Source organism: Penaeus japonicus, unplaced genomic scaffold (assembly GCF_977035675.1).
Source record: "Penaeus japonicus unplaced genomic scaffold, GWHDUDI00000001_assembly GWHDUDI00000028, whole genome shotgun sequence".
Classification (NCBI taxonomy): Eukaryota; Metazoa; Arthropoda; class Malacostraca; order Decapoda; family Penaeidae; genus Penaeus; species Penaeus japonicus.
Window position 1 is genome coordinate 3,911,258 of NW_028234430.1, and position 15,000 is coordinate 3,926,257.

Genomic DNA, 15,000 nt, shown 5'->3' on the forward strand with positions numbered 1-15,000 from the left:
TCTCTCTCTCTCTCTCTCTCTCTCTCTCTCTCTCTCTCTCTCTCTCTCTCATTTGCCCCTTATCTTCAAAGATCACACTCACGCTTAAAAAAGTTGCTCTCTCTCTCTCTCTCTCTCTCTCTCTCTCTCTCTCTCTCTCTCTCTCTCTCTCTCTCTCTCTCTCTCTCTCATTTGCCCCTTATCTTCAAAGATCACACTCACGCTTAAAAAAGTTGCTCTCTCTCTCTCTCTCTCTCTCTCCTCTCTCTCTCTCTCTCTCTCTCTCTCTCTCTCTCTCTCTCTCTCTCTCTGTCTCTCTCTCTCTCTCTCTCTCTCTCTCTCATTTGCCCCTTATCTTCAAAGATCACACTCACGCTTAAAAAAGTTGCTCTCTCTCTCTCTCTCTCTCTCTCTCTCTCTCTCTCTCTCTCTCTCTCTCTCTCTCTCTCTCTCTCTCTCTCTCTCTCTCTCATTTGCCCCTTGTCTTCAAAGATCACACTCACGCTTAAAAAAGTTGCTCTCTCTCTCTCTCTCTCTCTCTCTCTCTCTCTCTCTCTCTCTCTCTCTCTCTCTCTCTCTCTCTCTCTCTCTCTCTCTCTCATTTGCCCCTTATCTTCAAAGATCACACTCACGCTTAAAAAAGTTGCTCTCTCTCTCTCTCTCTCTCTCTCTCTCTCTCTCTCTCTCTCTCTCTCTCTCTCTCTCTCTCTCTCTCTCTCTCTCTCTCTCTCTCTCTCTCTCATTTGCCCCTTATCTTCAAAGATCACACTCACGCTTAAAAAAAGGTGCCTTAAATACTTCGCCGACAGTGCAAGCCAGCGCTGCCATCAATGTAAGCTCGATGGTCGTACAGACTTAGACCTCGAGATCACGGCTTGAGTTGGCGATGGAGACACGTGGATATACTTGCACTTTATTGGTCCAAGAGTTCACCCCTTCAGATTACAGAGTTAAGGTCAATGTCCCCGGGGGGAGAGACGAGGTCAAGGCGCTCCCCCAACCTGTTCTTCTGCCGTCGGAAGAGTGCTATCTCTGTCTGATTTCTGTCTGATCTGCCTCTTGTTCTTATGACCCGATTCAGTGGTGACACTGGCAACTATGTGTCGCTTTCCCTGCCTCAGGCCATTCGACTAACGGATACAGCTGATTGGACCGGAAGCGAACTATTTCATGCTACACGGCAATGAAAACACATATACAATCAGTGGGTAATGGGGATTAGACGGAGGGAGATGTCTACAGATGCCTCCTGCTATGACATATAAATCATAGTTGGGTTAATGAAGAAGTTTAATGGCGCTTCCGGTCTGGCACATATGTAAGACCTAAATGTGTGCCAGACGTACATTTAGGTGTGTCAGCTGTGACCAGGAAGCAGGTGTGGGACAGTACTTCTGCTAGTCACTAGGGAGCCGTGTGTCTTAGGGATCTAATATTGCGAAGATTATATTACAATGAAATGAATGTAGTAGTGTGGGATATCAGTGGCTTACACACAGCAACCCCCCTTGAATGAAGCTCCGCCCCTTTGTTCCAGAGAAAAAGTATACCCTCTAACAATAATATTTTTCTTCTCTTTCCTCTCGTTTTCATTTGTTTTTATTGATAATTTTTTGAGTAATTATATATATATATATATATATATATATATATATATATATATATATATATATATATACACACATACACACACACACACACACACATACACACACACACATACACACAGACACACACACACACATATATAAGTTTTAAGTTCGCGCATATTTGTGTGTGTATTTCATTTCTTTCGTTCTTCCCTTTTCCACACCTCCCATCCCCCCAAACTCCCTATTTCGTAACCCATTCAACCTCCGCACTTTTTCTCAATTTCCAACCCATTCCAACTCCTAACCCTCTTTTCTCCCAATTTCTAACCCCCTTCCCATTTCTATCCCCTCCCTCCTCCTCCCTCATCCTCTCCCTTCCCTCCCTCCCCTCCTCCTCCCCCATCCCTCCCTCCCCTCCTCCTCCCCCATCCCTCCCCTCGTCTCCCCCTTCCACCTCTCCCCATCCCTCCCCCCTCTCCTCCTCTCTCCCCCTCCCATCCCTCCCCTCCACTCCCAACCCTCCCCCTCCCTCCCACCTCTCTTCCCCCACCCCTCTCCTCATCCCCCTCCCTCCCTCCCCACCCTCCCATCCCATCCCTCCCATCCCTCCCCCCACCCCTCTCCCCATCCCTCCCCATCCCCTCCCCTCCTCTCTCCCCTCCTCCCCCTCCTCCCCCCACAGGAAGCGATGTACCAGCGAGACGACCTCGTATGGGACTCCGTCAGGCTGTTCGACGACCCGGAGGTGGAGAAGCTGCTTGTCCTGTTCTTCGTGGGCGTCAGGAGCGACTACGGGCGGCGCGGGATCGCCAGGAAGATGGTGGAGGTTTGTGATGGATGAGTTGGTTGGTGGGTGGATTAGTTGGTGGGTGGGTGGGTGGATGGATTGGTGGGTGGGTGGATTGGTGGGTGGGTGGGTGGGTGGGTGGATGGATGAATTAGTTGGTTGATGGGTGGGTGGATGGATTAGCTGGTTGGTTGGTGGGTGAGTGGATGGATTAATTGGTTGGTTGGTGGGTGGGTGGGTGGGTGGGTGGATGGATTTATTGGTGGTTGGGTTGGTGAATGGATGGATTAATTGGTTGGTGGGTGGGTGAATGGATTTATTGGTGGATAGGTTGGTTGGTTGGTGGGTGGGTGATAAGGTGGATGGATGGATGATGAATTGGTTGATTCAGATTTGTTCAACTTTAAATCCCTCAAATATCTTCAAGCTTTTCCACCTTTCAAGACTTCATTAGCCTTGACTCTTATTCCAAGTTTCTTCGGCCAAAGCGCTTTCGAATTTCTTCAGAAGGAGGCCTTGCACCTGTTTATTTGTTTGTGTTTTGTCTGTCTTTTCATTCATTTATTTATTTGTTGATATTTTTGTTTATTCTTTATTTCCTTTTTATCTATTCATTCATTCATTTTGTTATTTTTGCATTTATTTTCATCTATGTATTTTTTTTATTCTTGTTAATCATATATTTGATCTTATTTGTATCTATTTATTTATATCTATTTGAGTTTATTCTTATTTATTTATTGCTTATGTATTTTAGTCTCATTTATTTATTAATTTTCTATTAATCAATTGTTTTAATTATCTATCTTTATTCTTATCATTTTTATTGTTATCTAAATATCTATTTATTCTTATTTTTATTGTTATTTAAATATCTATTTGTTCTTATTATTTTTATTGTTACTTAAATATCTATTTATTCTTATTATATTTATTGTTATTTAAATATCTATTTATTCTTATCATTTTTATTATCTAAATATCTATCTATTCTTATTATTTTTATTGTTATTTAAATATCTATTTATTCTTATTTTTATTGTTATCTAAATATCTATTTATTCTTATTTTTATTGTTATTTAAATATCTATTTATTCTTATTTTTATTGTTATCTAAATATCTATTTATTCTTATTTTTATTGTTATTTAAATATCTATTTATTCTTATTTTTATTGTTATCTAAATATCTATTTATTATTATTTTTATTATCTAAATATCTATTCATTCTTATTTTTATTGTTATCTAAATATCTATTTATTCTTATTTTTATTGTTATTAAATATCTATTCTTATTATTTTTATTGTTATCTAAATATCTATGAATTCTTATTATTTTTATTGTTATCTAAATATCTATTCATTCTTATTTTCATGATTTACTATAATTAAAATCAATCCACTCATTTATTTACATATCTATTTACTTACGTATTTCTAAACGTCTTTCCCCGCAGCTCGTTCTCGAAAGAGGAATCGCCGCAGGTTGCCAAGAGGCGCGTGCAATAGCCAGCAACATCATCACTCAAACCTGGTTCTCCAAACTGGGCTTCACAACACGTTTCACCCTTGACCTGACCTCTGACCCGGACATCAACGTGGCGGCCATGCAGGGCACCACCAAGTCCTGCCTCATGATCAAGAGAATTGCATGAATTGCATGATTTTTTTTTTAAGGCTTTTGAAGAAGAAGAATGAGAGGAAAGGAGAGAAAAAAAATGGTTTTGTTATCGGTCTCATAGCCAATTGGGTAATAATGCTTGGTAATTATGATAATATTGCGGAATAAAATCGTATATGCAATACGATCGTATGTACTGGGAGAGTTTTAGTATCCTATACTTCGACTATGCACTTTACATAAGTGTCATAACTGTTTCAAAATTATACAGAGTGATTTTTGATTACTGCTTTATAAAAAAAAAAAAAAAAAATACAAATGCATATGAGCAAGTATTCATGCAATTAATTACCTCCGTTGTAATGATTCAAATGCACACACACACACACACAAAAAAAAAAAAAAAAAAAAAAACTGTAATTCTGTTGTGATACTAGTAATAGTCCAGACGCTGGATTCATTAATATGTGATCGTAAGGCATTTACCAGCCACTAAGCCATAGCAAGTCGCCTGTTAAAGGTAAATCAATTTTACTAACACCGTACCATGATTCTTTAGGCTCCTTTGATTAATCCCATGACATGTAAACAAAGCCTGACCCAGCAGCGAGATTTTCATGTTACAAGAAAAAAAAAAAAAAAATGATAAAAGATTTCTTTGTAAAATTATTTCTATATAAATTCATTTCCTAAAAAAGTATATTTTTTATGAGCTTACGAATCATATATAATGTAATATTTTTCATAAAACATTTTCTTTTTTTTGTAGAATGCAGTCAAAAGATAAGAAACAATGAAGATGCTATTTGTATCGTTTTCCAGAAAGAAATAACAATGAAACGTTTGAAGTGAATAAGCTTATGAATACTTGTATACGAGTTATTGCAAACACAAAAATAAACAGTGAATTGCAGTTTGTACTTCATTCAATGTAAATATAGTATGCTAAAAATAAATAAGTGCAATTTATATATAAAGAAAGAAAAAAATCACTAACAGGGTTCACTAACGTACTTATCTTTACTTATCTTACCTGTATTTAACGCACTTCCCTTATCTTTTCTTCTCTGGATAGTGTTGAGATCTGTTAGCTTGAGATATAACGATAGGGTTCCTAGATGCTTTTGTTCTCAAAATCTTATAGTTTTTCGCTTGGTATCATTTGACTTTTTCTTGAAGTCTTAAAGCTGATCATATCTCGTGTGTCTACTACAGTTACGATAATAAACAGGTCATGAACAGTTACCATTGGAGTTACAATGGTAAAACTTACCAGTGGTTGGAGCGCACATACGACTGCTAGTAACTGGAGTGACAACCACCTCATCACTTCTTATCTCCTCCATAAGTCAAGATTTAAGGTTGAATTTTTATTTAGCTTTACATTGGTCATGTCTATAACGATGGCAAGCCTATATCATTACATGAACATGATAGAAAAAAAATATGTAAATTTCTCTAGAAATAAGCGAGAGTAATATTAGCACAAACTGGTGAAATTTCAGACAGCCACTTGCTAGTGCAATAATGAAAATTGTACAGGAAATCGATTAATTCTAATACATTCTTCTTTTATAGTTGCCAGAAATTAAAGATAATGAGAATAATAAATTAGTGATAAATACGTCAAATAACCACTACATGCATACTGCCTGTTGGTGCTCTGGAAAGGTCAACAGACTCTAACTAACATTGGTAAAATAGTATAAACTGGTTTAACTTTTGATGTTGATATCTTTGGACAGCATTTATGATGGGCCTTATAAGGTTAGGAAAAAAATCTTTGAAAAAAAATGTGATTTATACAAATAGAAATTGGACAATTTATAAATATCTTCTTCGTGGCATAGAACTTTATTTTCTGACTTTATTATAAAAAAAAAAAAAAAAAATCACCATCCATTTTTGGAGGTTCTTTCCATAATATTGTACTTTATTCCAAGTATATATTTTTTCTTCAATCATTTTATTTTTCTTTGATAATAAACTTTACATTAGGGGTCGGAACGCGAGTTGTTCACTATAACACATACATATAAGAAAATAATGATAATGATAATAAAAATGAATATACTAATATCTATGATTATGGTTATAATTATGATAATAGCTATCTCTGCAGTAATAGTTATAATTATGATTATTATAACTTGTAATTAAAGCTATAATGACGATGATAGCGATAATAAAAGATTGGAAGGGGAGTGAAGCAAGTAGTATGGTATTTAAGTACTGTTGCATGGACGGACAGTTAAAAAACATAAAGGATTTTATATCAGGAAGGAGTAGTGGTATTGGATATTGAAATAACGTTAATTTTACATATTTGCAGCAGACACAAATTATAGGCAGAACGAGAGGTTGTTACATACAAGAAATTTATATGAGACTGGTAAGCTGCACTTTAAAAGATGCTAACCCGTGCTTTACATGAATGTGTATTTTTAACTTATCTTATTTCATTGTGTTATTTAAAAGGTGTAGCAAAGATTTTTTTAAAATAATAGATATGAAAAAAATAGACTATAAAAAAACTAAATGTCGTAGAACCTATATTTCTTACTTATTATTTAGTTTAAGTAAATATTGCCATAAACTGAAGGCAAATTGAATCAGGATCTTTGTCTCTAAAACTTTAAGTCTGGCGATCAGTAAGAAAAATATTGTTAAAATTTTGTTCCTTTTACATTGGTATTCACAAAAGTAATAGATATGAGATCCCCAATGGGCGAGAATAAGAGGTTGCAAATTTCAATATCCTAGGTTAAAATTATGCATATAACTTTATATAAATGCCTTAGTTTCGAACAATTTAGGTCATGGAAAAAATGGCTTGTGAATAATTGATGTTTTGATTCTATATACTGTTCATCATATATGATATGACTGTCCTATGTTGTAATAATACAGACCTAAATTATGACATGTGATTTACAGGATGGAATTGTTATCGGCATTAGAACATGACAGGCTAAGGAGATATATCTTAAAAATGTTGAATTATCATCTTTTTTCATAATTCATACATATTTTTAATATTTTACAGACACTACAGACATCATAGTAATGAAATTCAAGGGGTGTGCGAAACGATTGGGCCAGAAATATCCAGGCACACAAACAGGCCACACTCAATACTTGGAGCCACACAAGTGCTAGTTGCCCTACATTTTTGCGCAAGTGGCACTTTTTAGAGTGTGATTAGGGACCCTATATTACTGAGCCAATCCAGTGTGTCTAGGACGATAAATAAAGTCACCAGTGCAATTTTCAACATGGCTCAGATGGACATAGAGGTGCCTCGCACAAGGGATGAAATTCAGAAAACAAAGCAAGACTTCTTTGTAATCAGTGTACTTGGGGCCATTGGCTGTTCACACATCCCCATTAATGATCTAAGTTGAACATCATTACCATCCTTATCGATCTAAGTTAATCATCATTATCATCCTTACTGATCTAAGTTAATCATCATTATCATCCTTATTGATCAAGTTAATCATCACTCACTATAGCCGTTGCAGGATATTGCATTTGTTGTTTATCCTTTTCATCATCATTATCATTACTATTTGTGATAGTATTGATCTCATTATCATTATTGTTACTGTCATTATCACACCATCATCATCATCATCATTACCATTCATTAATACTATTATCATAATAATTTTCATTATGATGATTGTGGTGATGGTGATGATGATGACGATGATGATGATGATAATGAAGAGGATGATGATAATGACGATGATGATGATGATGACGATGATGATGATGATGATGACGATGATGATGATGACGATGATGATAATGACGATGATGATGATGATGACGATGATGATGATGAACAGCAGGACCGCGTCCGATTCCCTTCATCCAGATGTGGATGTGATATTATCATTATTACTCTTATCATTGGTATTCTTGTCGTTATCATTATTATCAGTATTATTATTATTATCATCACTACTATTATTATTGTTTTTAGTGTTATCATTATCATCATCGTAATCATTATCCTTATTATTATCATTATTATCATGATTATTATTATCATTATGACTATTATTATTGTCATTCTAATAATAATAGTAATAATAATAATAGTTATTATTATTATTATTATTATTATTATTATTATTATTGTCATGTTGAAGATGATGATTAATATTGTTATTATGATTATCATTATTATCATGAATATCATTATTATTATGATTATCATTATATTTTTCATCATTATCATCATCATTATTATTATCCTTTTCATTAGTTTTTATCACGATCATCATTATTATCATTACAAATCCCTTCCTTATTATCACCAACATTATCATCCCCATCATCTTCACCTTTGTTGTTATTCTTATAATAAGGATAGTAATAATCTGATAATCATCCTTATCATCATAATTATCATTATTATTGTTGTTGTTATAAACATCATTATCATCATTGATATTGTCAACACTATCATTAATATTATTATCATTATTGTTGTTGTTATTACTATCTTTATTAATGTAACTATTATTATTATTATCTTTATTATTATCATTACATTCACTAGTGTTATCATTATTATCATTATCACTATCATTACCATTGTTATCATTATCACTATCCTTATCTTTTTTGCTCTTATTATCATCTTCATTACTATTTAGCATCATTATAATTATCATCATCGTCATCATTATCATTACTATTATAATGATTATTATTATTGCTATGATTATCATCATTATTATCTTTATTTTTATCATCATCATTATTGATATCATCATTCTAATCAGTATCATCATTCTTATCATTATTACTATAATTAATTCTTCTATTGATATCGCCAATTCAATCATCATTAATTTCATCATCATTATTATGTCTTATCATCACCACCCTTGATATTGTTATCATTTCTTTCTTATCTTTATTTTTGTTATTGTTATCATCATCATCATCAATATCACTAGTATAATCATTATGATCGTCATTATCATTTTCATTGTCCTTATTCTTTTTATTGCAATTGTCACTGTTATCATTACCATCATCATTGTCATTGTTATAATTATCATTATCATTTTCATCATCATTACTATTACCACTGAGTCCAGAGACAAAAACTTTATATGATAAAGTAGAATAGATTAAGCATAAAATATATTGATAAATAAAAAAGCTTATCTTCTAAACCAAAATAAAAAATAAAAATACAAAAATGAAACAATGTAAACAGCAATTTACTTCGCCTTAAATGTATTTTTCTTCATGATTTGATAAAATGCGATGCAAGACTAGTGACGTGGCAAATAATGAATATAAAATAATGAAAAATCCAGAGTTCAAAAAAGACAAGTGAAACCGCAACAGGAATATTAAAATTAGTAAGTGTTTATTATCTGTAATATCTAAGACCGTAAACAAAATCAGCTTTTCAAATAATAATTTCAAATATTAATAATAATATATCCCCCTATACAGAGAGAGAGAGAGAGAGAGAGAGAGAGAGAGAGAGAGAGAGAGAGAGAGAGAGAGAGAGAGAGAGAGAGAGAGAGAGAGATAAAACACCAGGTTGCTCGATTTCACAAAGATTATTCCTTTCATAATTACAGTATCTTCTTTCTAATCTAATTTGTCTTGCTTTACTTTATGTGTATAGTTAAACACTTTTTACTCCTCTCGTCAGTCAAATACATTATCTGCACATTGTTACAGCGCAATCAATCTTTCATTTATTCCCGATCAAAGAAGAAGAAGAAGAAGAAGAAAAACAAAAACACTTGGGATCACCCTGAGCCCGCAGACAGCATGGCGCCTCGAGATCAAAATGGCGGGCCCGAATATTTCTTTGCTGTTACATATTTTCTGTTCCTTGTACTTCGTTATCACTTAATTTCACGTCTCTCTCTCTCTCTCTCACTCTCTCTCTCTCTCTCTCTCTCTCTCTCTCTCTCTCTCTCTGTCTGTCTCTCTCTCTCTATCTCTCTCTCTCTCTCTCTCTCTCTCTCTCTTTCTCTCTATCTCTTTCTCTCTCTCTTTCTTTCTCTCTCTCTCTCTCTCTCTCTCTCTCTTTATCTTCCTCTTTCTCTCTCTCTCTCTATCATCACTTCCCATTCATCACTCATCATTCCCTAAAAGCGATTCCCTCATTCACCCCCCAGAGGCCGACCACGCGACGCCGCGGAAGGAGCGGCGACCGAAACAAAAGAAAGAGAGAGAGAGAGAGAGAGACAGACAGACAGAGAGAGATAGAGAGAGAGAGATGTGTGAATGTGTGAATGTTTTCTTGTGACATGTGACTTTTGCAAAGGGAAAGACAAACAACACTGTTATGTCTGGCGTGAGAGGGGAGACAGATAGGTGAAGCAACGAGCGTACGTATATGTATGTATATATGTGCATGTGGTAGAATATATATATAACAATTAGAGTAACATGAAAGATACAGATTACATTGATGATTGCATCATATAGAATACAGTAGCAAAAGCATACAGTGCAAATTATATTCGATGGACATAATAACAATTACAGCAGACATGATATATGTAAATACAATGGTTACAGAGAGAGAGAGAGAGGGGGGGGGGAGAGAGACCGAGAGAGGGAGAGAGAGAGAGAGAGAGGGAGGGAGAGAGAGAGAGAGAGAGAGAGAGAGAGAGAGCGAGCGAGAGAGAGAGGGAGAGAGAGGGAGGGAGAGAGACCGAGAGAGAGAGAGAGAGAGAGAGAGAGATAGAGGGAGAGACCGAGAGAGAGAGAGGGCGGGAGAGAGACCGAGAGTGAGAGAGAGAGAGAGAGAAAAAAAAAAAGAGACAGAGAGAGAAAAGGACGCTATCTGGTATTCAAATACCCCGTTAGAAATTAATTAAATATCGTCCCTACAAGGTGGAGTGAATGGTAAGGCGTGTGATTCTGGCCTCAAAGGTCCACGTTCGAGCCTGGCAAGCCAAGTGTAGATGTGCACATAGGTCCCACTTTCATTCTCATATTCATCCTATCATCATATCATTTTCATTATTGACGATTTTTACGAATGCTATCAGTGTTTTTATCTCTATTGTTGTTATCAGATCTTGTTCTTGTTTTTATTATTGTTTCCTATAGTGATGGTAGTGTTAACGTTAGTAGTATTACTATGACAATATTATCCGTATTATTATTATTATTACTATTTTTTTCATTATTATCATTATCATTGCGCTTATGGCAATAATGACAGTAAAGATAATGATCATCATTATCATTATTACTATTATTACTATAGTCATTAGTGATATTATTGTTAATATCATTATTATCATCAACATCATTATTATTATAACTATCATTATCATCATCATCATAATCATAACCATCATCCTCATTATCATAATTATCATTATCATCGTCATCACGCATGCGGTTATTATCATTATCATCATTATATCATTATACTTGCCATTGTTGTTGTTATGCCATCATTTCTATTTTCATCATTATCTTTTAATATCATGATTATTATCAATATCATCATTTTTATCACTATTATCATTATCATCATGATCATCATTGTCATCATCAACGTTATCATTATCCTTATTATTAACACATTTTTCGCTATTGCAATAGTTGTTGTTGCCATCCTCATCAGCATCATTGTTGTTACTATCATCATTAACATCATAATCATCATCATTATCATCATGATTGTTATAGCAATCGTTATCATCAATATCATTACAATCATCATCATCGTCATATCATAGTTATTAATTCCATAATCATCGGATCGTTATCATCTACCATTATTGTTATTATCATTATCATCATTACTGATCTAAGTTAATCATCATTATCATTTGGTCGAATTTTGGTTATGAATAAGTTTTAGACGGAGTGACAAGTAAAAATTGGTTCAGTCTTCTTACCAAGTGCATCCAAAATGCCATAAACTACAGCAGGGTCTATGAGCTGGGCTATGGCTTTCTCAGCTGGAGTCGGAGGTGGAGCAATGGGTGGACCTTCCCCTGTAAATATTATATAGTTATTTTCAAACCCAAGGCCAGGTACATGTGAATAATGCTATATACTTTCATTTACAAAACAGTAAATATTTCTAGGAATACTCTAGTATTTTAAATTTTCTAAATAAGTTTCCTAAATCTACAATTTACAGTCTTTACAAGTTTGGTATTTTAATATAATTCTGCGTTTGATTATGCAAATAGACTATTGAGAGAAAATTACAAAATGAGTCTGCCAAATCAAAATAAGACCTATATTAATCACGACTTTATTGGTTTTTGAATGAAGCATTCACGTCATTTTTGTATTTAACGACATCTTGCAATCATGCGTCCATTGGCAATAATTAAACGCCCACATTTTATGTATATGTGGCATGATAGATCTTAAGTGTCAAATATGGAAGCACTCCAAGCTCTAATTTGGCAGAATATAGAGTACACATGGTGGCATTTTATTACAATTTTTAGGAGCGACATGTTTCTTTACGTAATTCTCATTGGTTGTACATGAAACCCCTGATATAAAGAGGCAAATGTCACTATCAAAAGAAACTGACTTATCCCTTACTTTAGGCTTCACACTTCCATAACCTGATACCTCTTACATCAACGAATAACTATATGTTACCTTACCTGTTGCTGCCAGAAGTTATTTTTTTCCCCCCTAATGCTTAGTTACTTCTTTATATTGCTTTTGAAATCAACACACTTAAGTCTAACATCCTCAGGACTTCAGAGCGTCTTCCCTTTTGCATTCACGGCTACCTCCCATGTCTTGACCTTCGTTAGATGACACACGTAGCAGTCAGAGGCCCCTCCAGAAGGTCCTGGTGTTATTGCACAGTTGCAGTGAGATCCAGAATTTCATCACTGCTAAAATTCGGTTTCTTTTTCTTTGACAGTTATGCAGCCATTGTCAAAAAGCGCGGTCTTCTGTCCGGTTTTTTCTTACTCGTTACGTGATTGGTCAAAGGAGCCTAAGGAATCGTGTAAGGCGCTCGCTGATTGGCCTACGAAATAGGACCTTAAAGGAGTTGAGGTTGTCGCTTTATCCTTCTTCTTACGCCATACCCTACAGATCCTAAAGCTTCTCATGTGTTTCCTCTTTATGTTTTAAAAGTACGAAGGTAGAGTAAGAAAGAATGATTCTATTAAATTTGTCTTTTTATTTGACTTTCTGTGATGATTATTTTCATATGCTGATCGTAATTTTGGTGTATTCCTTTTTTTTTCAAAATCCTTTTTTTTAAATTTTATTTTGTGTGTCTATGATCTTTAGATGAATAATGCGTTATTTGCAAAATATATAGGTTACGAAATCAAATACCGCATAAATGTTTATAGATATATTTATAATCAACAGGTCAATTAATTTGCATGCAATATCATAGGAATCCATATAATTCATTGTAAATACTGATTATATAATATAAAATAACAATGAGTATATTTAGGTATATACTGTGCGTGTGTGTGTACATATATCTATCTATACGTGTACGTGTGTATGTGTGTGTGTATGTTTGTGTGTGCGTGTATGTGTGCACGAGCGTTTTTCTGTGCGTGTGCATGCGTGTGCATATGTGTTAATTTTGTGTGTGTGTGTGTGCGCGTATGTACATGTGTGCACGCGCGTGTCTGTGTACATATGTGTGCGTGTGTGTAGCCATAAAGAAAGACGTGTAATCTTCAGTCTTTATCGTCTTTCCTAATTACTCTTTCACGATCGCAATCATGGGTACATTTAACATTACAAGTTATTTTTACATCAAGTGTATGACTGTTTTTGTATTATTATTATATTCTTACGCTGTTTGTTGGCTTGCGATGAAATGATACCCTTTCATTTAGATTGCAGATATAGAAAGATAGATTTTGTATTAGTTGTTTAACGTAATTCAAGTGGACATCTTCAGTCACGTAAAGAAAAAAAAGTTTGAAAAATAGTTTAGAATTTGACCATTCAAGTTCAGGACAAGAACAAGCGACGAGAAAGAGAAAAATACAGTTGAATAATGGAGAGAAAGGGAAAGAAAAAGTTCAAGAATGGAGAGAAAAGGAAAGAAAAAGTTCAAGAATGGAGAGAAAAGGAAAGAAAAAGTTCAAGAATGGAGAGAAAAGGAAAGAAAAAGTTCAAGAATGGAGAGAAAAGGAAAGAAAAAGTTCAAGAATGGAGAGAAAAGGAAAGAAAAAGTTCAAAAATGGAGAGAAAAGGAAAGAAAAGGTTCAAGAATGGAGAGAAAAGGAAAGAAAAAGTTCAAGAATGGAGAGAAAAGGAAAGAAAAAGTTCAAGAATGGAGAGAAAAGGAAAGAAAAAAATAAAAAATGGAGAGAAAAGGAAAGAAAAGGTTCAAGAATGGAGAGAAAAGGAAAGAAAAAGTTCAAAATACTACATTATCAAGTTATGTAATATTCTGGTTTTAATTTCAAATCCATTATCATATAATCTTTGATTATATTGTTGTTGTTTTTTTTTTTCAATTTTTATTCTTAGAAATAAGTACTTCACCTTGATAAATATTTCAGTAATGTTAAGATGCATGCATTTTTTTTTCTTTTTTAGATTTTTAAACTTATTTACATATAGTATAGCTACAGAAGTAGTTGTCACTTTTCTATCACTTGATAATATGATTATCATTTTAATCTTAATTGCCTTAAGTTATCGATTTTAAAGTAGCAACAAGCGCAATTATATGTTAGAATATATGCATGTAATTATGACTTGACCAGAATTACTTTTTATAGCAATCTTTACCATATTCGGTTACATTTAATACTAAAGTCGTTGCTACAATCATAACTTGAAGTGTTCAAAGTAACTCTATTTATATTCTAATATTAACTAAATAATCATTATCATAATCTTAAATAATCTGAAATAACTAAAACCATTATTCAAAATTGGCAAAGCGAACCTACTGCAATCTAAATTGTAAAACTGTAATCTACAAATGTAATATAAATCATAATCTAAAAAAGGACAGAGCTACTGCACCCACAATTA

General features: G+C 34.1%; 2 protein-coding genes across 4 annotated transcripts in view; one reads left to right on the forward strand and one right to left on the reverse strand.

The window, feature by feature from the left end:
- Positions 1–4,177, forward strand: part of LOC122245898 (uncharacterized) — a 6,549-nt gene extending 2,372 nt beyond the window's left edge. For all 3 annotated transcript variants that reach the window (XM_086553313.1, XM_043004019.2, XM_086553314.1), the window contains exons 4-5: positions 2,254–2,397; positions 3,818–4,177. In XM_086553313.1, the coding sequence (XP_086409439.1) occupies positions 2,254–2,397; positions 3,818–4,015 (342 nt within the window). In that variant the 3' untranslated portion in view covers positions 4,016–4,177. The remainder of the gene's footprint in view (positions 1–2,253; positions 2,398–3,817) is intronic.
- A 9,295-nt stretch (positions 4,178–13,472) lies between these two features.
- LOC122245899 (crustacyanin-C1 subunit) overlaps positions 13,473–15,000 on the reverse strand; it is a 16,707-nt gene continuing 15,179 nt past the window's right edge. The window contains exon 7 of the mRNA XM_043004020.2: positions 13,473–15,000. This exon is cut by the window's right edge and continues 297 nt beyond it. The gene's annotated coding sequence lies outside the window, so the exon portion shown is untranslated.